The sequence below is a fragment of the Megalops cyprinoides genome, chromosome 15 (genome assembly GCF_013368585.1).
Source record: "Megalops cyprinoides isolate fMegCyp1 chromosome 15, fMegCyp1.pri, whole genome shotgun sequence".
NCBI lineage: Eukaryota > Metazoa > Chordata > Actinopteri > Elopiformes > Megalopidae > Megalops > Megalops cyprinoides.
The window spans coordinates 11514018-11539565 of record NC_050597.1 but is presented as its reverse complement, the minus strand read 5'-3'; the positions used below and the strand labels follow the sequence as shown (position 1 = coordinate 11539565).

At 40.6% G+C, this 25548-nt stretch overlaps 1 protein-coding gene across 3 annotated transcripts in view; it reads right to left on the bottom strand.

The window, feature by feature from the left end:
- Window positions 1-16684, bottom strand: part of tasp1 (taspase, threonine aspartase, 1) — a 42728-nt gene extending 26044 nt beyond the window's left edge. For 2 of the 3 annotated variants that reach the window (XM_036546854.1, XM_036546857.1), the window contains exons 1-10: window positions 16503-16684; window positions 15322-15536; window positions 14000-14067; window positions 12936-13004; window positions 11375-11495; window positions 9373-9457; window positions 8633-8712; window positions 5748-5854; window positions 851-973; window positions 605-683 (exon numbers count right to left, since the gene is read on the bottom strand). In XM_036546854.1, coding sequence (XP_036402747.1) covers window positions 605-683; window positions 851-973; window positions 5748-5854; window positions 8633-8712; window positions 9373-9457; window positions 11375-11495; window positions 12936-13004; window positions 14000-14067; window positions 15322-15460 — 871 coding nt within the window. In that variant the 5' untranslated portion in view covers window positions 15461-15536; window positions 16503-16684. The remainder of the gene's footprint in view (window positions 1-604; window positions 684-850; window positions 974-5747; window positions 5855-8632; window positions 8713-9372; window positions 9458-11374; window positions 11496-12935; window positions 13005-13999; window positions 14068-15321; window positions 15537-16502) is intronic. The other variant, XM_036546855.1, reaches the window with a different exon arrangement.
- Window positions 16685-25548: the final 8864 nt, after the last annotated feature.

Below are 25548 nucleotides of genomic sequence, written 5' to 3'. Positions count from 1 at the left end.
AGGGCTACACATCACTCCCTATTCTGATGCAGCTCAGACAGCTCTCACCAGCTGCAAGTCAAATGCATGTTCAATCCCAAGTCAGCCTCCTAATCCTCAATTAAGCTGAAAGGGGCTACTTAAATCATAATCATGAAAGAATCTACCACTATCTTGAGAATGAAAACCAAGGTTTGATGTCAAACAACAGATTTCAACATATGGCTGGTAAACACATAGCTGGTTGAAAGAAATGTACACCTGATAAAATAATGAATTCCTGTCTGGCAATACACACTGTAATTAAAAGACTGTGCTGGCACCGCTATACATGTGTCTGAGGCCGAGGAAAAGTTTGCTCAGAATGGTGACACCCAACTACTTGGCACAGATCACTGCAATCGTGAATTGTGAAATCATGAAAGAAGACTTTAGCAAAAAACATGCACGCGTACACAAGTGCGCATGGATGCACAAATACAGACGCACACATACACACACTCATGCATCACACACATGCATCCGCAAAAACGCACACTTACAGGAATTAACACACAGCAGTTACACACACGTCGCACATTTCTGCTCTGTCACAGGGAAACTGGGGAAGAAATCGTGCTGATACCTGAGGTGCTCACGGCTGTCGAGTAAGGGTTCAAGTTCCAGGCGTTCTCGGCCCAGCAGCCACACCCGTAATGGGCAGCCTGCAACACATAGACACAAGCAGGACAGCCCAGCAGTTACTATACCATCACACCTGCTGGCATTCTGACTCCACTGCACCATGCAAACACACAGTCAAATGCATCAGCTGGGTGAATTCCAGCCGGCTGTGACAGTGACGGATCTGGGAGGGAGGTGATGTGGTTACCTGGCCGACCCTGCCAGGGTGCTTCATCGCCAGGCCTCCGCTGGACACTGCCGCGGCCACATTTCCTTCCCCGTCCACCACGATCGCTCCGACCGTATCCAAGGATCCTGAGTCGTTCTCCTGCTGGGAAAAGTACTCCGTTAACCAACTCCAAACAATACCTAACACAAAGGGAGGAAGAAGTATCAGCACCCTGTACCTGGACCATCCGTGATTCTTGTCAAGTGATCTGAGCTTTGAGGTACATGAAATAAGCCATTTCACATTGTTAAATCTGTGAAGTGTGACCTCTTAAGTCAGTTTAAGGCTTTGCTTTCCCCACTTCTCAACAAATGCACTCAAGGATGGCAAGATATCTAATTACAGGAAGCTAAGGGCCACACTTTCCTGAGACTCTGACCCACTCACTTGGCCATTAAAGCAACTCTTCACCCGCACTTCATGGCATGAGCTATTAAGACGGGAGTAGCACAACTATCCCTGAAGATGCGAGAAAGACGAACCAGGACAGGTCCAAAGGCCTTCAGGAAATAGCATGCCATTCTTTAACGAGTGCTGCCTCAGCATTAGACAAAAGCCATATGAGAGCTTGGGATTGCAAACTGTACTTCAGCCCCTCTTTTCTTTGTCAAGAAAGCTCTGGAATCTCTATAACATGTGCAGGATGCCAAATTATTGTTAAATTGCCATCATTTTTCATTTGTAATTTGTTCCTTTTAACTCTGTTTTCATTCTTCTGACACGGGAGTTTGTTTTGGACAAAGCCTGTTTGTGCATCCGGTGGATAGATTAAGCTCTGTGATGAATCACTTTTAATAGAGTGAAGCTGGCATGTGACAACATGATACACTGTTTTGATTCCCTCTTTTTATGAACGGGCCTTGCCCACTGAGTCTGATATGAAAAAATAAAGTGTCTTCAGACCACAAGTTTCTCTTCTCCAAAACAAACTCTCAAGACAAATTCCTTCAGAAATTTGTATTTTAAACATTAGCTCAAAAATGAAGGGAAAAGAGCGCCTCTACCAGTCCAGTGATTCAGCTCATTATGCCTGCTTCTGAGAGGATACACCTTAGGGCACAAATACATAGTGGGAAAACACAAACAAAATAAAAACAACAAAAAAGCATTGCTTGCCATGTGTTTTGGAGGAATCCCATCCAAATGTTTTACAAGCATGAAACAAGAGGGCTATCATCAAAATAATGTGTCCACTATTTCATTCCTGACCTAGAGTCTTTAGTCCATACATATGGAGCAGGTGTTGCGCTTCTGGTTTAAAAAAAAGAAAACAAAGACAGACTAATCAGAACGTTTTTATGTCTTGGCTGGCTTAAATATTCTGAAGGACAAAAAAATATACTGCATAAAAATCAAAACCAGGCCAGCTGCCTTCACCATTTATCATGCAATCCACTGCATTCTCTTTAATAAAGGCATTGCACAAAGGATTCATTTTAAACCCTTTTTGACTAATGAAAGACCTACTGGTAAAGGGTCTAGGTAGAGTGAATGACCCTTACCAGTGACAACAAAGGCACAACTGTATAGTACTGCTGTATATCAAGGTCATTCCAGGCTAAAGCATAAAAGTACAGTGAGCACATTAGGTCCTATTTTGCATCATAATTCAATGTCTTCAGCTACCAGCAGTGGCCATTTTCTCTCTGTTCTCCTTCATGTGCTGTGTTTCTTGATGGATTCCCTACCAGAGCTGTTGATAAGTTGACAGTTCCATCACAGCTCCCTGGTAGGCCTGCCTGCTGCTCCATAGGGCCCTGGCTACGGTTAGTTTGATGCTACCTTTACATGTCAGTTACAAAAATATATTATCAGAGAGTGGGGTGGGCCAACCAACACATGACAGTTGTGACAGACCCTCATGGGTGAGGACAGCACAAAAGCAGGAAAAGAAAAGAAAATTAAGTGCGAAAAAATGAGTCAATAACTTCCTGCTTCTGCTGGAAACTCCCAAACAGGAAAGCGAGAAAGAATGTCTGAGAACAATAAATGAAACAGAAAATGAACAGAGTTCCTTCGCTGATCCAACTGCAGCAGCGTGCAGCTACTTCATGTTTTAACAGTTGAGCTGGCAAAATCTCCCTGCCTCCCAGGATATAGGAAACCAAGAAAGACTAAACATTTGTCTGCACAACTTAAACATTTCCATCTAATGAATATTTGCATGATGCAGTGGAAGATTATCAACAAACAAATATGACTGGACATTTGTCATGTCTGGAAAAACTGCAATAAGCCTTCCGTATTGAAGTTTCTTTTCATATAGTACAGTCTCCAGTCTCTGCCTAATATCTGAGGATGCTGAAATTTTGTTTTCCAACGAACTGTTCACTTCTTCCATGATCACCCCCAAAAAAAACCCCTCCCCTTCCTTTAATAAGTGCACAACATGGAAGACAGTCGTGATCTGTGGAGTGTGTTTGTCTTTCTAGCTGAATAACAACACTGGTTGAACTTTCTCCAGGTTTGTATTATGGTTTAATCTCACAGATTTACGGTTAATAACCCCTGAGTGACCCCCTGGTTAATTTATTGAAAACTTTTGCCCGTGTGATTCCACTTCATGGGGCAGGACCACACAGATAAGTGGGATGAAGGTAAACCCTTTCGACATGTGTGACATCTGCGTGTTCGCGCCTCTTTCACACACCCTTACCCTGTCTGTAATGCTCTCCCTCCCTGTTCCCGGTAAAAGGGGATGTCTGAACCTCCCAGAGAGTGTTCTTTGATGTATGAATTTACCTCTCGCCCAGAAAAGAGAGTAACATGATTAAGTATGATACGGTTAAGAATTTACATAATAATTTCAAGATGGTGAGAGAAGAGGGGGAGCTGTGAAAAGAGATGAAAAAAAGAGGACTGATACCCAAGATACACTTCAAAGGACGAGTATCACAATTTTCTTTCATCCAGAGGCACACAAAGCAGGCCTCGGCTTCAGATTTCACTCTCCTGCTGAACCTGTGTTTGACACTAGGCCCTCGAAATGGGACCTAAGTTGAAATTAGCAAGAGTGTCCCTTTCATCGAAGCTTCAGGGAGGAGCAACGGTTCCACTGGGGTAAAAGTGCACTGTATTTATACCAATGAGCAGAGGGCAAGTTCTGCCAACAGCTGTCATCTGCCAAATTTCATTTCCACTCTAGTCATTAAAGAGATCCAGGAGGGAGCGAAAGAAATGAAGACCAACACGATGCAATACCACACTAACTAAATACGCAATGTGCTGTACAACTTCTTCCTGCTCAGCAAATGCAGACGGGTTACAAACCACTGCAGCTGAAACAAGAGATTACTTTTAGTGGTCATGGTTTCCCTTAATACCCATGATGACAGCATGCTTCAGATTTAACATAAAAATGTACTTATCATCACCAAAAATATTTTCCTTATTTTGGTGCTCACTGGATTTCCCAAACTAATAACAGTGCCAAATGTGTCATCAACCATACTCTAACAAGCAGTTTCTATTCAAGGGCTGCTCTATTGATGGATCCTGTTATTGGTGCCTTATTGCATCTAGTTGCATCTAGTAAAATTTAGCTATGCTGGTGACACTAGCATCAGTACTATGTGTAGGGTTGCCTGTGGGAGCCAGATGGCCTTGTTGCCATCCAGTTTCCGCTGCTGTTAGGTTTGTACTATAACCATTACTCTACTGGAAGAATGTACCTGAATGACCTGTATGAGACAATGTCAAAACAAATGATAAGACCTTTCTTCCTCAAACTGAACAGCTATTTCATTACAGCCCTTCCTGTGCTGTTGCTACGGGCTCTGGTTGACTCTGGGCTTTTTGGTAAAGTCCTCACTCAGCACTGCCATACGATGCCACCAAGTGCCCACCACTGGAACCTGTCACCTGCCCCCCTGGGGTCAGGGATTTTCCGGTGGGTGGTGATGGGACGGCCCATAGCCTTGAGAACCAGGGGAAATACCTTAATGCTAAATTTTCTCAGTCAATCACAGGGCCAATCACAACAGCAGCTGACCGCTGAGCTGGTTTTTCGCGTGTGTGTCTGTTTATTCTGTTCTGCTGTAATTGTGAGTGATTGAAGTCTCTACACCCCCATCATTCTAGGTCATCATTACCCTGCGGTTTGCTTCTCGTGGGCATCTGGCCGCTATGAATTAGAGGACTCAGCAGATGTTAGCCTTTTATCTTGAGAGCTGAGCAATAATATCAAGACAAATGCCTGTGCTACTCTAGATTTAAGACTAATTAAATGTGGAAATGTGATTTTTTTGGGGGGAGGGGGGAGGAAAGCCCCTGAAAACCATGAAATGAAATCAGTCTTTGTTAGTCTCTTGTGCAGGACCATGAGGGTCGCCATGAACCATTCACATACCGCAAAAGCATGGACTAACACTCGTATGTCAATAACGAGGATCCTTTGACTGTGTTTATGGACAAATCAGACATCGGGTGCCCTCAGCTGCAGTTCAAAGGAGCTAAAACACATTGATTTGCATCTAACAAGGAAAAGGCAAAGACTTTGCTTTAATTAAGTTTAGAAAATAAGAGACTTGCACAACCAATGGAATGTGAGTAAGTCTGTTGGGACTTTGGTCTTTGCCTTTGAATCCACCCTTCACCAGCTCTGCTCACAGCTTCAACACCCATCTAGCGGTGTATTTTATTTACAGCAAGAACAGTCACATAAAATGATATAATTCAGTTTCAGCACCGTGAGCTCAACACTGTGTCCCATCAGCTCATGAAAATTATAAACCTAACGCAAGCATTGTTTTAGAAACAGAACTGCTGTCCCGCTGAAGTATACATGGCTGCTCACTGCACCAGGTAAGCAGCAGGTGATTATCAGGAGGGAAGTTGAGAATGAACTCCCATCCCACTGCAGTTGTCTGTTACTCACATTTTCACTTGATTGTCTTCTTTTCTTTGTCTGCTTGTACTCCGTCTCCACCTTCTCTGCTAGCTCCATCTTGCGTTTGTTCCTCTTGTACGCTGACATACTAAACTCTGCACGACACAAAGTCACTTTGGTAAGGCCTAAACATTAGTTCTGAATTTAAAAAAAGAAGCATTTCTAATTAGCGTTTTACAGTTTTTGGACTACATGTGCCAAAGGTTTTCCTTCATATGTTGCAGGTTATGAGAAATAATGGATGCCCACTACAGTACAATGTGTGTTCATGGGTTCACTCAGACCTGAGGACCCAGGTACTGAACCCAACCTGAGCAGAGTGTCAGGTTCAAAATTCTAACTGCATTTATCTGGTGAGGTTTGAGTCTAGTGCGAAAACAGCTGTCCAGCTGATTCCCATATACATATTGTATCACTTAGAGTAAAAAACAACCACGAAAATGGACACCTTTAAAAAGGAGGTCAGAACTAAATTTGAGAGCAAAGCTTCCCACAAAAAAGAATGACAGAGCTAACCACAGCTACACTGTGGGAAACGTTTACAGACAATATAGATGGGAACAAGATTGGAACTGGAAAACATACTGAGAGTAGAAATCTGATTTGTTTCAATTTGGCCAAGACTGGGATATTGTTTCATTCATTTGTGTGACAATGCTGACTTTTATGCTGTATAATTAACTTTGTTAGCATAATCACACTTTTTATTAATTAAAATGTTCTTTTGTGGTTAAAAAACTGTTTGCACCTTTTCAGTTATTTAAGATATTCATTTAGCTCAATCGAGTCATGCCATTTTTCCCATTAATTTACCAGTTTATGTCATATATTGTGCACATACGATAACTATATTTCATAAGTTACACATGTTCACATATTTCTTACTACACAGAGTAGCTATGTTTGCTTCTAACAAATTTAGCACTAACCAAACTTTTCATTGTTTTTATTAAATGTATTTTCATGAATATCTAAAGCTCATTTAACTTTCTGAGCATATGCATTATGTACAGGTGTCAAAACTCTGCTGTTGCTAAGCTAAATACCTAATAGGGAAAGTAAGCTGGGTCAGCCGAGGGATACAATATATGATTGTTTTGTTTACCACAGGTAGGGTCAGGTGTAATGTAGTTCTGGTCTTGTGTAGGTGTAATTGTTTGGACCTGCGAGGATCGCTATCGTGAGTGTTTGGATGCATTAGAACACATCATCCTATACAGACAGGACAACAGGTATAGAGAGTGGTTAGGCCTTTGGTCCAAATCTGTAATCACCTGCTACCTCCCACCAAAGATATTTCTTATTTTAGCACGCCACATTCTAACATCAACTGAGAGTTCTGAGAGACTGATAATCCCCTGCCTGGTCCAAAGAACAGAGGAAAAAAGAGTGCTGTCTGGGAGTACAGTCAAAGACTGGGGCTCAGGGGGTGTGCAATACAAACGCGCTGTTTCAAGCTTGGTTCTGCCACAAAGCTGCTGACCTGATGAGAAGTATGTTGCATGAAATCACAGTTTTGGCTGGAGACAATGATATTTTCCATATCTCGAATTTTAAAAAATTAACTGTGTGAAGCCAACTACGAGATAAAGACCTTCACAGTTTACAAAATCATTTGTTCTTATTATGACAAATCTTTTAATCTGTTGGAATTGTGCAAGTAGGACATTTACATGACTAACTGGAATGTAATCAACCCTAAACAGCACAGCACCACCTATTTCCTCAAGGAGAGGACAAAATCGACATGAGTTTACACATTTTCTTCTTCTGACAGATTAATTCAGGTTTACAGTAGCAAGCCAGAACATTCTAAGGGCTCAGGATACTTTAATATCCCTGCTACTACACACCACTCCTTACATGGAGAACAAGGAATTCAGACCTACTGTCTCAGGCCTAGTGCATGAGAAAGTAATACCACCCCTTTATTCTCCATTCTATTTTTGTCAAATTTGACATCGGTTGTCACCTCTAATAAAAACCACAAGGAAACTGCAAACTGCAGGAAAGGAAGTACAAGATCAGTCTCTTCAACCACACACTACACATATTACAATGCATTGCTGAGACAGCCCTCAAATCACACTCACAAAATGAACCAGGTTGTTCTCTTCACATGCTTCAACAAAAAGGTTCAGTTCAAAACCATCAGTTTTAAGCAGGCATAAATTTGGTGTGAAAAGTTGCTTCTCTTCCAACGAAATAATGTAAGCGCACATGGTGAAAATCCTTTTAACTGAATCTGTTAGTAATGTATATGAGGACTTAAAACCTTGAAGTGAAATTTTTCATTTCATCCATACAGCTCTTCTTTTTTCTCCATTTACAGCCTATGAACTTGGCAGATGCTGCTCCCTGTAACTCCCTAGCCACACACAGACTAGGCAGAGCCACAGACACATATGCTGTCCAAGTTACAGGGTTGTTCAGTGTCGGTCTCGCCCACAGAGATGGTGTCCAGGTGCCTTCTGTATTTCACATTAATGCCACCCACACTTGACACACCATGGAATCTGTCAGTGGGTATAACATACCGGTATGTTGACATACAGACTCTCTACACTGTACCATTACTGAGAAAAACACCATATTGCTCTGTCTGCTAGTCTGCGTGCAAACATTTCCTATAAATAGAATGAAATTACCGCATGCTTCAAATACAGGCCCCACTGGTCTTTTTTATGGCATTATTATACTGAAAGAGGAAAAACTTCACTTACCCATCACCAGGGGTTTTCAAGCCAGAAGCACCTCACACACTTTCAAAATAGAAGACCTTTTTGTGCAAAGTTTGCATTTTCCTGTGTTTACATCTTCAGGTCTGTGGGATGGGGGAGGGTATTTCTGAAAGCCAGCTAGGCAGTACTCACTTGTAGCCATTTTTTCTGAAGGACATGGAGGTATCCCATGATGCACTGCCCAATGATATGCTCCTTTTCCCACTAAAAAGCTGAGACAGAGAAATAAACAGACAAGGATGAAGGTACAATGGTAAGTACAAGTGCATTCTATTTGGGTCAGCCCAGAACAGAGAAAAGGTCTAAAAGATCAAATCATCCCTTTCACAGGATCTGTAGGTCGGTCATTGTAAGGTTACAGTCTGGGAGAATTTTAAAATCAAATGATCTATCAGTCTATTGCAAGAGAATGCATCTACACAACAAAAGCTATTTTTTGGCAATACTGTATTTGCTTAAAATTACATTTCCCTTGTGGAGATCGTCATCACCACCACCATACTGCCTTCAGAAATTACACTGACAGATTTCTTTCATAAAAAGGAAGAGGCCTGATTACACATTAGACTTATTCCCAGAGATAAGCATAGAAAGGCAGAGTTTCAGAAACACGAAAGCATCCATCACATCAGCCGGTCTTCAGGGGACAAAGCAGCGGCCTGAGAGAGGGTCTCTTGCACCTCCTAACACAGACTTCAAAACCCAGAGCAACAGCTGGAGTACCATCAAACACACTTCTGTGAGCAATTTCATAGGTAGATCCTTTTTTTCCTTACACCAAAGCACTTAGGGGATATGTACAAATAAAAGATGACATATAGACGGAGGCTCAGACAACAGCTAAAAAGAGAAGAGCAGATTGGAGTAATTACCAGGGAGGAATTCTTCCAGCCGACAGCTTCCCTTTCTGGGCTTCCTGCAGTAGTCTGTTTGCCACCAAGACTGGATTCTTTATGCCTGGGAAATTGAGAGGATAATTGTGCTACTTCAAACAAAGCATACCAGTTGGGAGGGGGGGGTGTTAGTTAATTTGACTTAATCACTTAATCAGTTTAAACTGATAAATTCATCATTTCACATGATGATTAATTGGTCTCCTGCTACAATTTGATTTCCTTCCATTGAGGGCAGCCCATACAACACCATACTCTGATGACCATCATCCAAGTATAACTACCAAAGCAGACACGTCTGGTCCGCAATCCAATGTAAGTCAAATTTATGGAGCACATGGGAGTCGTATCTGCATTTCCCATTTGATGTCTGGATGTACATGAATATATCTCCATTTCTGCTTTGAAATATGCATGAAATATAATGTGATGGTTATTGCTCAGTTTCTTTAATGGTCACTGATTTACACACTCTACTAATTAGATCTCCTGAGAGGCAAGAGGGCCTCTTGTGAGACAAACCCATTCACTTTCTCCTAAATGGTTAACAGGACACATTCAGGGTAATGGGCTCTTCATTAAGACACAAAGATAAAAAGTATTATAACTTATTCTCAACACACTATACATGCCAGCGTGAATATTCACATTTTCAGGCAAGATCATACATAGTAATGAAATACCAGCAAGAATACTCTTATTAGCCTATAAAATCACTTCAGGGATACTTTAACACAGATTGGACTACATGTACTTAACACCATTTATAGATTCACAGGCATCTATAGATCTACTTCATTTGAAAAACAAGACCAAGGATATTGTCTTAATTGGCTTAATCGGACAAGCATTTTAATCTTATCAGACAACTTACTGCTTTAACTGGATCACGTGAAAGAAGAAATGGACACTTCAGTTCTCTAGGACTAGAGTTCTGAACCCCTTTTATACTTTTCTGGCTATGATCAAAGACCATTGAAATCTGGATACATGTCACCAATTAGTGTTCACATTGTCAAAATAACCACATGTCTCTCCTGGCTAACAGTGCCTGCTTGTACCTTGGAAACTTTTTATGTTGATGTAGAATAGTGTAGGTTTCCCATTAGACCTAATTTGCTCAAAGAGTATTAACATTAATGCCTGCTTAAAACAGAAGTAGCACATTATGTCATATGGTTAATGGGGAAGAAATATTTATTGTTCAGGATATTCACAGTTTTACAGTTTTAGTCAACAGTTACCACTGCTGCACAGAACCATACGACCTTATACAATGCCGTCTAAAACAGTGGGTGTGTGTGAGAGAGACGAGCTGTGACTGCAGTCCCATCACGAATAGACTATAACTACCAATCATGAGAGGTGGGCATGGCAGCAGTGGTGTTTAATGAACCAATTAGCAAGCTTAATGAACCAACCTGGAGCCAGCCTCCATTCTGTATAGGCTTCAATGAGAAAATTATTAAAGAATTACATTGGAAAGCAAGTCTCATAAAGTTGGGTTAGGAAACACTTTGTTGGAACAGTTACAGCATACAGGGCAACGCAAACATGTTTGCTCCCATCAGCACTTCTTTAAAAGCTAAATGACCAACTGCCTTATCAGTTCTAGCTTCAGCATTACATGTTATACACTGAAGAGATTTTTAGCCATGCTTTGCATAAAACCTTGGCCCAGCCTATGGAGGGGAAACTGCACAGGCAATGCAGAGTGTCAGTCAAGCACATCTGCTTCTTCTCTGAGTTGGAGGGGAAACGGGATCACCATGAGAAAGTTCTGGAAACAAAGGAAAAACACGGAAACTGCACACAGACAGATGGCCTAGAACAGGTCCATGACGGATACCAGGACACATGCACTGTGACAAAGCAATGTTATCCATCGTGCCGCCGTGCCAGTCTGTTCCATGTGGTCTTACATAAAACAGGAACACAGAGAAACACACACACCAGCACCAATGCAGAGAGGGAAACCCACCGCTCAAGGCGCCAACTGCCCCGAAATGTAAGGATTTTCCATCCATTATGCTGGCATCGCATTCGATCTCCCCAGACAGGTTCAAGTTGGATCCCATCCCCGCATTGGTAAAAGGAGAGTCCTGTGAATTTTAAAACTTGTTTAGTCTCCCTATGGATGGTTACTGTACACACCGGGGAACACCATTTCTGCTGACAGCATAGAAGGGAGAAGAGGCTCATGGACAGAAAATATGCAAGCAAACACAAAGACCTACATAATGAGGAACCCCAGACGACCACCCTTTTTCCAAAGGACACAGTTTACATCCAATAATCATTACGCTGCATATGCACTCCATTATATTCCACATATATTCTTGCCCTAGGCAATAGGCGATGCACAGCCAAGGCTGCGGAAGTCATGATCAACATCAATAAAACTCTGACTCTTAACAAAAGGATTTCTCCTTTTGTCATTAAATATATAAGTCCTGCAACTAATATAACAGTCTAGTTTTATCTTAATATAGTACACTCTTGGGAGAGATTACAGACATGTACTTCAGGGAAGGATTTATTCTGTCCTTTCTATCAAAGAGGTTCTTGAGGTATTCAAGCAATGGTATTTCAAGAGGGATGTGACCTCAAAAAATGAAGGACAAATACAGCATTTCTAAGTTATTTTTCAACTTATAGACCTATATGAAGCTTAAACTATATTTGACATTTTCTGGAACATATCAATAAGCATGTGAAAATGAAACCGAGCAAAAGGCATTGCTTCAGTGAACAAAACACATAACTTTAAAATTAAATCTTTAAAGGCAGATCCATAAATGCATGGTAAATACAAATAAGCACTTTCATGGAAAATAAGTTTTATTTTCTCACTGAACAACCCGAGGTGCATTCAAAGTATTACTAAAATGACATTCTTTTGGAAGCAAAAAACACGGCTGAGCAACACTGTTCTTATCAGATTTCCTTGACTTCTTCCAGAAAATAGTACATGTGCTGACTCAAAGCATTTGACAGATTACCACATGATCTTACTCATTTTCCAACTGAAATCTGTTTGGAGTTCGGACACTCCTTTGTTCACACAGAGTGTTCCAATGCATGGAAAATTTCAGAGGATGTGTAGTGGAAACATAGACAGTTGGATTTTTATCAGACTGAATATGGCAAGTATCAAATATGGCTGTTTTTAACCCTTTGATGGGTGAGAGTAATGGTATACAGGTAGTCAAAAGCTGATGATGTGATTACTGTTTTCTGAGGGCTCACAGCTTAGATATTGCTACCACATGCAAGTATTTATCAAAACAGATCATGGCATTAAACCCAAACATTTTAAGTGTGTATGTAGCCTGGGGAGTATTCAAGACCAGGCTTGACACACGGTTATGTACAATACAAATGACTGGCCTAGTTGGATGAAGCAGCTGATTTTCATCATTAAACATCTTATCTTCTTATAAAACAAATTAAAAAAAGAGTATGCTTTCAACATAGGCATAAACTATTTAGTGGGAACAGAACAGACATTTGTAACCTCTGAGCATTTAAAAGTGACTTACCTCCAACTCCACAAGAGCTGCCGTTACTGCCTCCACTGCCATGGCACCAGCCTTCAGCTTCTCCACTGCCTGGAAGACATCGAGCACATCCTGAGTCTCCTTTCAGAGCACCTCGAACTCTTCCGTGAAAAATTAGCTACGGTTTACCTTGCGATTGTCATTAACCCATGAATTCAATAAAAAGCCAAGTCATATTAAGAAAGAATCCCACTCAAATCAAAAAATGAAAATTTCCAGACTAATTCAATGTCATATAATAACAAAGTATCTTTTTCCTTGAGTTAGCTTGGTGGTTTTGACTGATCCCACTTTATTGTGATGTAGCAATAGGTACATCCAAGAACGTCTGCATTATGAAAGAATATCACTTTCCCACTGACAAGTTGGCTGTTTTAATTGAACCCAGGGGTTAGTACAATACCTATGGTATTTGAGGTTAAAATGAATTGAACATTTTCTGACAAAATGTGGATGAACCTCACACCAAATTGTAAGGTTTCCTATGCGGTTCAGCCCTCTGTGAACAGTGTGTAGTCAGTATGCCCAGCTTTGCACTCATCCTGACAAGCCTGTAGCTCTGTCAAGCTATCAACACATAACTTCCAGTCTTTGGCACAACGCTAACCATGACAATTCATCCCACCCCTTCAGCCATCATGAATGCAATTACCAATAATATCAAAGGTGCCTCATGGCCTAATCTACCTTTTTTTTCTTTCAAAACATAAAATATTCCTCAAAACAAGGCATTGTTAGTAGAAAGAAAAGAATGCTGAATCAACTCCTGAGTTAGGACAGTCACCTACTTTGTTTTTTGAGGCTTTTCTCTGACAAGTGGTGCCCATCACCACCTGCTTACCAAAGAAAAGTCAGTAAGAATATAAAAAGGACAAGGTTTGGCTGGACAGGCTGAGCACACATTGAGTAAACTACCTTCACAAAGCAGACAAGCATAATAAATACTGGTATGTCCAACCATATACTTTCACTGGGTTTTATGTCCTCATAGAGCTCGGTGTTCCTCTTAAAGCACTGAATAGGCACACTGTGACACTCAAACGCACCCGCTGGCAGGCTCTCTTGCAGACATGTTTATATTCCTTGGCTTTGGATTCTGAGTGGTAACCAGCCCCTGAAATACAACGGAACAATTTAAAAGGAAAAAAATATGAGTTTGATTGCTATGTTCGTTACTACAGGCATTCAGGTGTACAGAATTCAACCTTTGAGTCTTAAGATCACATTACAATCCGTCCTCAGAGCAAAATAAGTAAGGAGACCACGTTATCAATCAGAGGTTTGTGACAGTGCAGCTGGATCTTGGGGGCTGCAATGTTTACTGGTGAGAGGTGAGTTCTGGATGGGTTTAAGATAAAATCACAGCACACAAAGTGCACACTCAGAACACTGGAAGCCTGCTGTACAATGAGCTAAATAAGACCAATTTAACACAAGCTTAAAGGCACACCACTACCCACATTAACTGGCATTAAGTGGGAAGCAAATCATAAGCTCAGACTTTGTTTTAAGCTATGACAACAAATTAAGCTTCAATCAGCAGATTTCCACCATCTTCTTCAATATTCGTTCGTTCAATATTCACTGACGCAATGCACTGCAACCCTAGACTGATGGAAAATTTAAGCCTTTTTTACTTTTACCTTCCTCAAGGCAGGCCAAGATTAAAAGGAAAAAATGCAGCCATTAATGGATACTGAACGTCGTGTTTTTTTTCCCCAACACATACTCATATTTACCAATGTTTTTTTACATTGTATTTTTACATGTGTATTTTGGGATGATCTTGCAAGTGCATGACATGATGAAGTACTACTGAAGTTGACTGATGCATATTCTGTCAGTAATTAATGGCAATGATAACATCTTTTTTAACTGGGTCATAACACCTACATTCTTACACTTTTCAAGGTCTGTGGCATTACTCAAGCAAATGACAATTTCATTAAAAATGCTGAAATGCTAGCCAAAGTCCCTCACTATCTTGGGTGTTTCTTCTTTTATCAAATATACGAAATTCTGTAATCAGTTTTGCATGATCTCCACAGGCACAGAAAGTCATAGACAAAGTGTTGATCATTTGTAAATTTTGAGAATCCATTTATTTTGAAAGATGAAGCATGCAAGTCAGCCTGTCAGACCAAAAACATTCAATGGGCTCAACTGCAACACTGGTGAATGACGTAAATTGACCTGTAGAAAGAAGGCCCTTTGAATGAGGAAATCAAATAAGCTGTTCCCGTGGGTCTGCGCTCACACACTGCAGGTGAGAAGGAAGGAGAGCCCGAGACTGAGGGCTACTTTACGGGCTGCTGTCCAGCCTAAGAACGGAGACGAGCGGAGTGGGGCGCCGAACGCAAAGACAAACCTGCGTGCACCAGCACAAACCCCACAGCTTTCCCGTCCCTGCCCTGGTCGGCGTCATGCTGTGGCGACTCGGAGCCGGTGGGTGCGCTGAGGAGATGAGAGGGTTGCCGCGCCTCGGCCGCATTGATTCGTTTCTCCATGACCCTGGCCCAGCCCACGCAGCATCATGCCCTGTCTTGCACTCACAGGGCAGGCATCTCGGCTGGCAGCAAAGTCCTGTTGGGAGTGGGAGGGGGGGGGGGTGTTGTTAAAAGACCTATGACTGGGACACTCAAAGACATACATGTCTAGGTATGACACTGCTGTGCTCCTCTGAAGCGCAAGTGCTCCAGCTTCAACAGTCACTATTCTTTGCATTCTGGGGTTCCTTATTTGACCATTTTGTGTTTGCCGTTTTCTACCTTATCCAGAATTTTTGCCACGTTTTGCATTTTACGTTAAAACACATACGTAATTTCGAATGCTATTTAAGATATATTACAACACACGTGAATAAAATCAAACAAAAAATTTAAAACCACATGAACAGACTATGATGAAAAAAAAACCTGTAGCTCCCTGAAAACAGTTGAGATATATTGTAAAGCAGAGAGATGCTACCTAGGGTTGGTAGCAGTAACTTACAATGGCCATTCTGGTTCTTAGGATGAACCAGACAGCTACCTATAGGAACCTAGCGAGACATGCATTTAGTTAGCGACCTAAGTTACGAAAAAGAGCGCAACACAATATGGTAGGTGCAAATATAGGTTTTGAATTGTTGACATAAAACCTGAGGTGCACTCTGCCTTTAACTGACCCAATGGCAACGTGGATTCCTTCAGTTTGTGCACAACTGGCAAGCAAGCGTCATCATCTCTAGCTATGAAACAGCTAGCCTTCTGGATAGCCAAGTAACTAACACCTAACAGTAGAAATATGCCAGCTACAAACGAATGCAATACAATAAATGTAACAATTAGTTAGCTAATTAGTTATGTACCTACTGTTCCTACATAATGTAAACGTCTACTGTAATCACGTTTAGATGGATACACTTAGCAACAATCACGTGCCCAGAAACAAACAAAATGCCGCGACTACAACAGCTGGTTACCTAGCTAACTAGCTAGCAATGTGATATCTCATTTAAACTCCACTTAAGTTGAGTGACAGCCGTCAGGTTTGTAAAGCAAGACTTACTCTGAAAGAAAACTTCTCTAGCAAACGAGCCGTCTCGCTAATCACAAGCTGGTGAGTGCATTTTGATTTTTATATACATTTACGAAATTACGTCCGTCGATAAAGTCAATACAGTTAGCTCGCTAACTTTGCAGTGATCAATATCAGACGAAATTTCCGGCGCCGGTGATGAAAGTGTTCGCATATTCTTCCACTCGGTACCTAACCTCAAAAGCAAATCACTTCCTAGTTCAGTGATAGTGTTGTCACGTGATATGGGTCTCCGGCTCCACTTGCTCCCTACAGCAGCAATGTAGCGATTTTGGCAAAAGATGGGAAGACGGTGTGGCAAGTCGAAGAAGGCATTAGAAAGACAGATATTTGTTTTCTTTCTGTACGGCTTAATAAAGTAACATGCAGTTACTGTACAGAAGCGCGGTGAATACGTTAAAAACTTCATGGAAATCCTACCTGCCTTGCTTGCGTGGATCTGTGATAGCTGATTGTGTAAGATTTGCAATATAATATTTGCATTCCTGTGTGACACCTATTGACGTATACCCTAATGCAAAAATCCCAGTTTCAATCGCCAATGTATAACTATGTTGTGAAATGATATTCATCCAGTATACTACTTACAAAACAAAACATTTTACCAAAACTGCTGTTACACCACCTGATTCATGCGTATTGTTATTATAATTGTTATTATAATAGCCAAAGAGGCAATAGTGTTCCGTGAAGTGCAAACATGCGGTTTTATTGCTGAAACGACATTAATTAACCTTGAAAAATGCCGTAAAGGAGCCACAACGCATTACTCCATGTCATACTGATTAAAGGGGAGGTGGCTAATTCATGAAAGTCATGTAAATCATGACGGCCTTAAGCAATTCAAAACCCCCACCCCAGAAAAGTAATATCACATGGTTCACATATTCTGGCAACAGATGTCTGTCAAGGACCTGGTTTCTCCACAACAATTGATTAAGCAGAGAGTGCAGTTGGCATCTGCACATTCAATAACCTTTGACCTTTCGTCAAGGCTACAAGGGAGATGGATCTCACTATGATGGCTTCCCCCCTCTTCTTTTACCTTTGAGATTAACCTGTGGGTCATCTGAGCAAAAAACAAACCTTGAACTTTGATTTTTTTTAAATCAAGGGCAAGCCTCTTTCTTTCCCCACTTCCAATTTTAAATGACCTCATTTTCCTCAGTGAAGATTCCCAGTCATGATATGAAATTTATAATTTCCCCCTCCAAGTAAGTGTAATGGGCCCATTGGATAATTATGGCTCTGTTCAAGATGTTTGTTAGGTTCACAATATCCAGGTGAGTAGTACAGTGGTGTAAATAAATGTGCAAACTGGAAACATTTGATTTGTAAGCAAGCTGTAGGCTTGTTCACATCAATGCATGACTTATGGGGTAACACTTACCCCCAGACTCTAATATCAATGAAGCACTTTTATGCTCAAGAAAAACTTTCATGAAACCATTCACACACAAAATATTACCAACACATCTGCTCAGTAACAATAGTGTTCTGTATAAAATCAAAGATGATGGAAGATAGGAATGTCCTGGGGTTTCAAAAAGTTTGTCCCAGAGTTCAAAACAAAATTCAATGACACCTGATGCTGATTATGAAACTCAGTATTATGCACCTTATTAAATGTAATAGTTTAGTTACAGTCTTGTTACAGTTTATCTGACAGTCTTTTTTTCAGGACTGTTCAGGCCAGGGTCATTGCAAAAGTGGTGATCACAGTCTTAAAAAATGGAAAGACAAGAATTTAAGATTAGTTGTTTTTCATATCATTCCAAAGCCAAAACAGCACAAAAAATAACACACGAGTTGTTTATACAACATAAAAGTATTACACCAAGGGCTCATACTAGAGGATACAAAGAACATTTATACCAGTGCATTCCACAGAGGAGATTGCCCCAACAACCACAATGTCCAAAGAACACTTTCAATAAGAAATAAAATGCTTTTCACTGCAGTGTCTTTAATATGTATGGCTATCTGTTAACCCTGTTGATAATAAAGAAGAACAACTTACAAATTGTCAAAACTGTAGACTGTCCAAAACAGGTTGTATATACATCACACTGTTTTTTTCCGCAATATATATCTTAACAACATGCCCACTTGTAATACTTGAAGATGAAGCTCAAAGATGCCCCATTTTTTTCTTGACAGTCTTGCTCAGCTTGTAGGGCCCAGGGTCCAATGGCTTAACACACTGATATTCACCTCCTGTTCCACCCTCTGCTGCTTCCTTTTGGCTCCTTCTCTCCATCACATTGATTCTTGCCCCAACGAGCATGGGTCTTTAAGATTTGTGGGGAAGAAACAGTCATTGCTGGTACTTTTCAGAAATTCAATTTCAGTTAATACATTTTATTGTGTTTTGGTTATATCTGGTTCACCAGTTACAGTAAGAGCCTGGGGTAAACATGTGATTTTGTTTTGTGGAATCATTACGACAACGCATTATGGCTGCAGTTCAGAGAACTCTGAGAAGCACAGGTTGCTTTCAGGAATCAAGTGCAGGCTTATTGGTCCATTTCATCTTATTATCTGTTTCCAATTCATTACACCAAAGGAGATGATATCGAACATCTGAACACTGAACATCTGGAAACATTTATTTAAAAAATTAGCCCAGCTACGTCTTATTTACCGCAAACGGATGGCTTCACCTCCATGTGAAATAAACTATTTTGGCCATTAAAACAATTCATGCAATCTATTCTATAAGAAGGAGTTACATTACAATCATATTTATTGAGTTATTCAGTATCAACTGTACCGCATTCTCTGGCCCCTTTAGAAAATATTTTTTTTCCTTAATGCTACCAAGAGAGCAGAAATGTAAAAAAAGATCAAACAAATTAACAATTCTGAAGCATAATTGTTTTGTATTAGTCAGTGTTGGACTCACACAGTACTGCCAAGGTAAAGCATTCTCCTCAAAACTGAAGCTGTAGGTCAGGTGACCGTGACAGGCTGAATCATGGTTTGTGGTTTAAAGTTGAAGAATTGGTCTGAGAAAAATGGTCATAGTTCAACAGATGTTTTTCTCTTGCATGAGCTCATTCTGCTCCAGTACATTATTCATCTGCCAACATCATTAATTAACTGTCACCATTAATCAACTGTCCATCAACAGAGCTACTTCCGCCAGGCAACAGACGCAAATTTACTAATAGTCACATCCTTTGCATTTTGTGCAAGCCACAGCACATACCAAATAAAACTGAGGAGGACAATAAACTCTCTGTGGAATTAATTTAATCTCTGTGGTAACTGGTGCTCAAAGAGACATGTTCCTGCTGGATTTTTGTACGTCAGTCAACAGCTAATTATAGCTGAAGAATTGTTCTCTTATTCAAACAGCTCAATTAATTAGTCAGAAACCCCTTTGGCGGTTTAGGACTGAAGATGTCCATCCAAGCTCTGTTTTGGCAAACATAAACTACATTACATACAAAAGCAGATATTTACTTCCAGGTGATTCTCCATTATGTCTAGACTTAACATTTATGTACTTCAGGGCCCATAAACCCATGACATCAAAATTAGAATCAACAAAATCTGTTAAAGAGGTAGGGATGACACAATATAAGTGAGAAATTAAATGACCACTAAATTAAGGCATCAGTGATTCAATTCTGTTTAACTATAAATTCTTCTTTTGACAGACTAGTTCAAATTGCCCCATCATTTTTTGAAATCATATTCCTCCTGTAGTGCTCTCTAACTCTTCTTTTACTTCTTATTCTTTTGCAGCCTTGACTAAGAGCAGGACCCATGTGAAAGAGAGACGCAAATGCATTACAGCGTGGCATCAGTTCTTCAGAGCTAAGGCAATCTATTTCAATTGTATGGTATTCCTCTCAATGTGGAGTGCAGCTCAGTCAAGTCAATGTTGCCTGTGACAATATGTTAAATGTATTGTCTTGTTTCAAGTTGTTTACATTTATATTCACATTTATTCATGTGTGAGACGCCAAAGCAACTTAGAAGTGAGGCAGAGTACGACACAAGCAAAAAGCCATGTATGGCTTAGAAGTGCAGCGTGACCAAGTTTCAATAACTGGCCAGATAAGGTACAAGCTAGCTGATGGAGACACAATTGCATTAAACCATTAATTTTTTTAAAAAGAAAGCAGAGTTTAGGGCATGAGAAATTGGTTTAGGTGGTAGTGATTCAGGTGATCAGGTGAGTGCGGATGAGCTGTCTCTTCAGATGTTTCTTAAGAATAGTGAGGGATTCAGCAGAATGGATGACATGTATAAGGTCATTCCAGCATTGGGGGACAATGGCAGAGAAAGGTTTACAATGGTTACAGCCCTTGGGTCATTTTATTTGGAATTGACACTCAATGTAGAACAATGCTCCAACATGACTGCTGTGAGGTTATTTGCCTATGTAGTCATCTCCAAACACAACACAAAGCTTGAGTGCAGAAAAGACTGCAGTTGTTGTTTTGTTTTCTATCTGTGCCATTACATGTCTGTTGACTAAAATAACTTGTCACAGCCAGCCAAGAATGAGGTGACTCTATTGTGAATGACTATTGGAAACTGATTGTTGATGCTTACATGGTAAGGAGCAACTTTGAATCCTTCATCACTAGAGAGCAATGTACATAACAGAAACAAGAATGCAGAACATGGAGAGAATAGTCTGACCTGTGATTATAAGGACCTATACTGAGGTGACTGAGAAGAAGAGGTTCCTGAATCACATCTAGCCGACAAGCACAAGGCCGGTGTTGTCATCCAGGTGAGCATCCACAAGGCTGTGCCTGCATCTACTAAGCAGTGACAGCCACAAAGCAGCTATCAATCACAGAACTGAGGCTATAATCCCTTCCCCCCACTAGCTCGATCAAAGGTAAGTTTCTGGAAGTCCCAACAAGAGGATTATTTTCCTTTAATCATATGGGCCTAGTAATGATGTTTACTTTGGCTCGACCCAGCCCTGATGAAAGAACACAACAGGACCGTTAGGGGGAGTGTGGCTGTGGACCGCTAAGCAGGGGCTGGGTTGCCGGGGGATGATTTTCACATGGCATGCGGTTTCTATGTAAACAGACACATTGCTTTGGAGGGCATCCCGTAGTTAAAGGTCACCTCCTGCTTGGACCCTGTCAGAAACACTGGCTTCGTGTGTGTATATGCACTGGTGGGAGGCAGGGGATGGGGGTGGGGGCTATGCAGATAAAAATCTTTCATTTGACCCACACTGTATCCACAACATCTCTCAGATACTGAAAAATTAAAGGACAGGACTGCATCTATTGTGGACAAAAGAAACCCATAGCTACATGTAGGAAGAATGGCTAACATTGACACTCCAATCCTATTGTGGCATATTGACCATGCCACATATGTATAGCATATAAATTAGATATCATAATACTAAATAGTTTTTATGACCTATCACAACATAATGTTTATGCAATGCAAAAGGCAAACTTCTCATAAAAGTTTCAAGTTCTCACAGCAAATTCAGGTGATCTGAGATTTACAAGTTTACTTAAAGAGAGAATTAGTAAAGATTCACAGGGCTCCTGCATGTCTTCTTCTCTCGTCTTCTTCCTCTTCTCTCTCTCTTTGCAAGCAACCAGTTTGTCCTCATGGCCAGATCTTCTACACTTTCTTGGCCATCTCTGTCAGAGTTGGGGAAGAGGAAGTTCAGACATGCACAGGCATAAGAGTGAAAGGAATAAGTGAACGGAAGACAATTTGGTGGTTGAGTTAGTGCGCCAAACTCTTAATGACCATGACACCAAAATGGTTATCTTACACAAGCTGTCAATCAGTTCTGAGACAACCATAATAGGAATGGGAAAGATGGGGTTTCTGGTTCACTATCTGGCATCATTCACTTCCTTCATTGAAGCCTTACTGATTAATTCATGTCATCTCCTGCCAATTGTACAACAGAAATACTGGAGTAACTTTGGAGACAGACAAAAGAATTTCAGGGGAAAGTATCTAAGCTTTGGTTGTAATGGATGGTGTAACACTCTGCTCAGCACATAGATAGACCTCTTGAGTGTATTTCTGTATTTGCATGAAATGTCTCAAACAAGTACGTTTGTCTATTGTTTTACTGCTTGGCTTTGATGCAAGTTAAAACACTATCAATGAGACATGTCCAGAACTCTAGAAGAGAAAATAATGAGAAATTAAAAGAAAAAAATTAATGAACCAATTTAACTTGCAACAAAATTCACCCATAGTTGAGCTGGAACAATACCCATATATCTTTCAAAGAAAAAGGAAATATTGATCCAAATGTGTGTAAGCAAGAATAATTATAAACATACTGAGCTTCTCGGAATCCAGTCCTCTGCTCAATTCAGTCAAATGGTAAGCTGTTGATGGCCTCTTCAGGTTTCAGACATCTCCCCAGGTTGTCGGTGGTTGTGCAGAAACTGAAAGTACGATGTATACACAGTATTTCGGAACTCTGGGTTCCACAGGTGACCGTTCCCCTGGGGTGACTGAAAGTTATTTTGAGGTGCCACTGGCACTGCGTCTCTAAGCATTTCAAAATATTCTCTGATTTTGTGCTCTGTTCAAAGAAAACAGTTTCCCCCACCAAAACTAAACATTACCCTTCATTTAACAGTGTGATAAAGGCGTGCTATAGTGGGAAAACCCCTTTGCGTAAATTCTTCGTTACATGTGAAAATAAACAAGCAAGACTTTTGCGATACATCCTGCCAAAGCAGATCCCAGAGGAATCCTAAAGAAAACCACTCAAACATGTTGAATTTTTCAATTTGTGAAAGAATACGGATAACACCACTCTGGCCCTCCCCAGGACACACTAGGGCAATCTGTCATCTCTCACACAGCCCTGTGCAATTTAGGACCAGAGACTTGGTCGACCTCCCTCTCCAAACTGTTATTGAAGGCAGTGCTGGAAACACAGGCAAGCTGGAAATCTTGCAGCTTTCACAAGTTCAGCATGCCCCAAAAGTAAAACGTCAGGTGTGGCTTTCTGATATTCTGTGTATTTGTACAGATCAGAAAAAGGCTGTGTGAACTACTTGTCATGACACACTGGTGCGTGAAACAAAACCCTGAAGAGTCGGGTCATTTTAGGGTTGTGAGCAAAAGAGAAGTGCAATACAGACACAAATGCCCCTTTGAACTAATGCTGGGCAGTAGCCCTCACCCCCCACCCCTGCCATTCGTAATGCCTAATATCGGGAATGGTGTGAGACCAGGGAAAGTCCACTCACCTCCCTGGCATGAAAGGATTCCATGGAGGACTCTGCCTTTTATGAGCAGGGATGTGTCATTTGCATTTCCAAAGTGACACATCCCCACTGATGAACCGATGATGAACATCTGCTCCCAACCTGTGCTGTGGGTTGGCATGCAGCTGTCTCATCCTAAAAACCTCCTGTCTTTCATTGTTTTCTTTTTTTACAGGTTTAACAGGATTTCAGATGTCTGACCTGTTTAAAAGGCATCACCACTGTTCCTGTGTTCATCCTCTTGAAATCCATACTATAATTTGCTTTACTGTGCTTGGGTCATTCTCAGTCTTTTTATTGTAAATGTTTACCTTCAGGTATCCCAGCAACAGGACCGCAATTAAAATGTTTTCAAAATTGTAATACCTATACTGAGAGTTATCAGGTTACACACACACACACACAAATTTATATTATATATATTTCTATTGACAAAATCTTTTTAAATCTGTAACATTTCTCATGGGGGATAACATTGCTTCAAAGTTGATGCAACGTTGGCCATCCATATTTAATTTGAGGGTCTACGTGATTTCAGAGTATGATTTTCTAATCATATATGTTGTCTGTTCTAAGCAATGGCATCATTTTCCAATATTCAGTTATAATACTGATGGATTGTTTTCATATGGTTGCTGCCCCCTAGAGGCTGATATGGGTTTATCATATAAGGCTGAAGACAGCTGCTGTGACATTCAGGTGCCCTGAATTCCTGCCCCAGGCCAGAGATGAAAACTCGGTAAAACACATGTAAAAGGTGAAGTGTTTGATCCTCTGAAGTGACAAGAACAAGAACACTACTGTTCTTAAAAGCGCTACAAATGGTGAATAAAAAGAAGCATAATGAGAGGAAACAGTTAAATGTAACTGGCAGGTCCTGAGCTGATTCCATTTCAGTATTTTTTCACTAAGTATCCTGTGTACTGCATACCAAAATAAATATGCTTTAAGACTACCTGAATTGGGCTGAGGTAACAGAAAAAAAAGATAAATGTGTGTTAATTATCACACATAATCACATATAACTGTTTTCACAGGGCTTTGTTTATTTTCATTTTAAATTCACGGGTTACCTGATGAAAATGAATTAAACAGATGGTTTTTGAGTTATTTGTATCGTAACACTGTTGCCTAGCACACTTAATGGGATTAAAAAAAGATTTTCCATCCTTTTAAAAGCAATTTCCTACTGACATCTCTACATTACTTTGCGTTACAGTACAATACCCGGTTACATCATGGAAAAAGGTGTCCTTGGAGCAACGACATTTAATTTGCTCTCTCTCAGAACTTTCCTTTGTCTAGTCTGTGTGCCTGAGATGCCAAATTGCTGCCATTTTATAACTACAGCTTTTCAACACATTCATTTGCAAAATGAAGAGAGAAAATAATAATCACTCATGATTGAAATCACATTACGGTGTCAGCAGGTGCTCAACTGCCATACCACACAAACACAAGGAAAAGATAGAGCTACAACTCTGACACCTCTTCAGACTTCAGACAGAGGAAGAAAATATTTCCAAATTAGCAGGTACAATTACCTCATGCTAAATGATGAAAGGCAGAGAGTACAGCTGTGCACACTACAATGTCATTCCTATAGTCCCACCCCCTTCAAAATAAATGATTTGTCTACATTTTAGGGATGACAAGAAGGGTTTCAGTGGACACTAGCTGCAGCTGCAGTAATAGCCTATTCTGTAGCCAATTCACAAGCTATTTGCTATTTCTGCAGGCACCTTGCTTACTATTATAAGATACAGTAG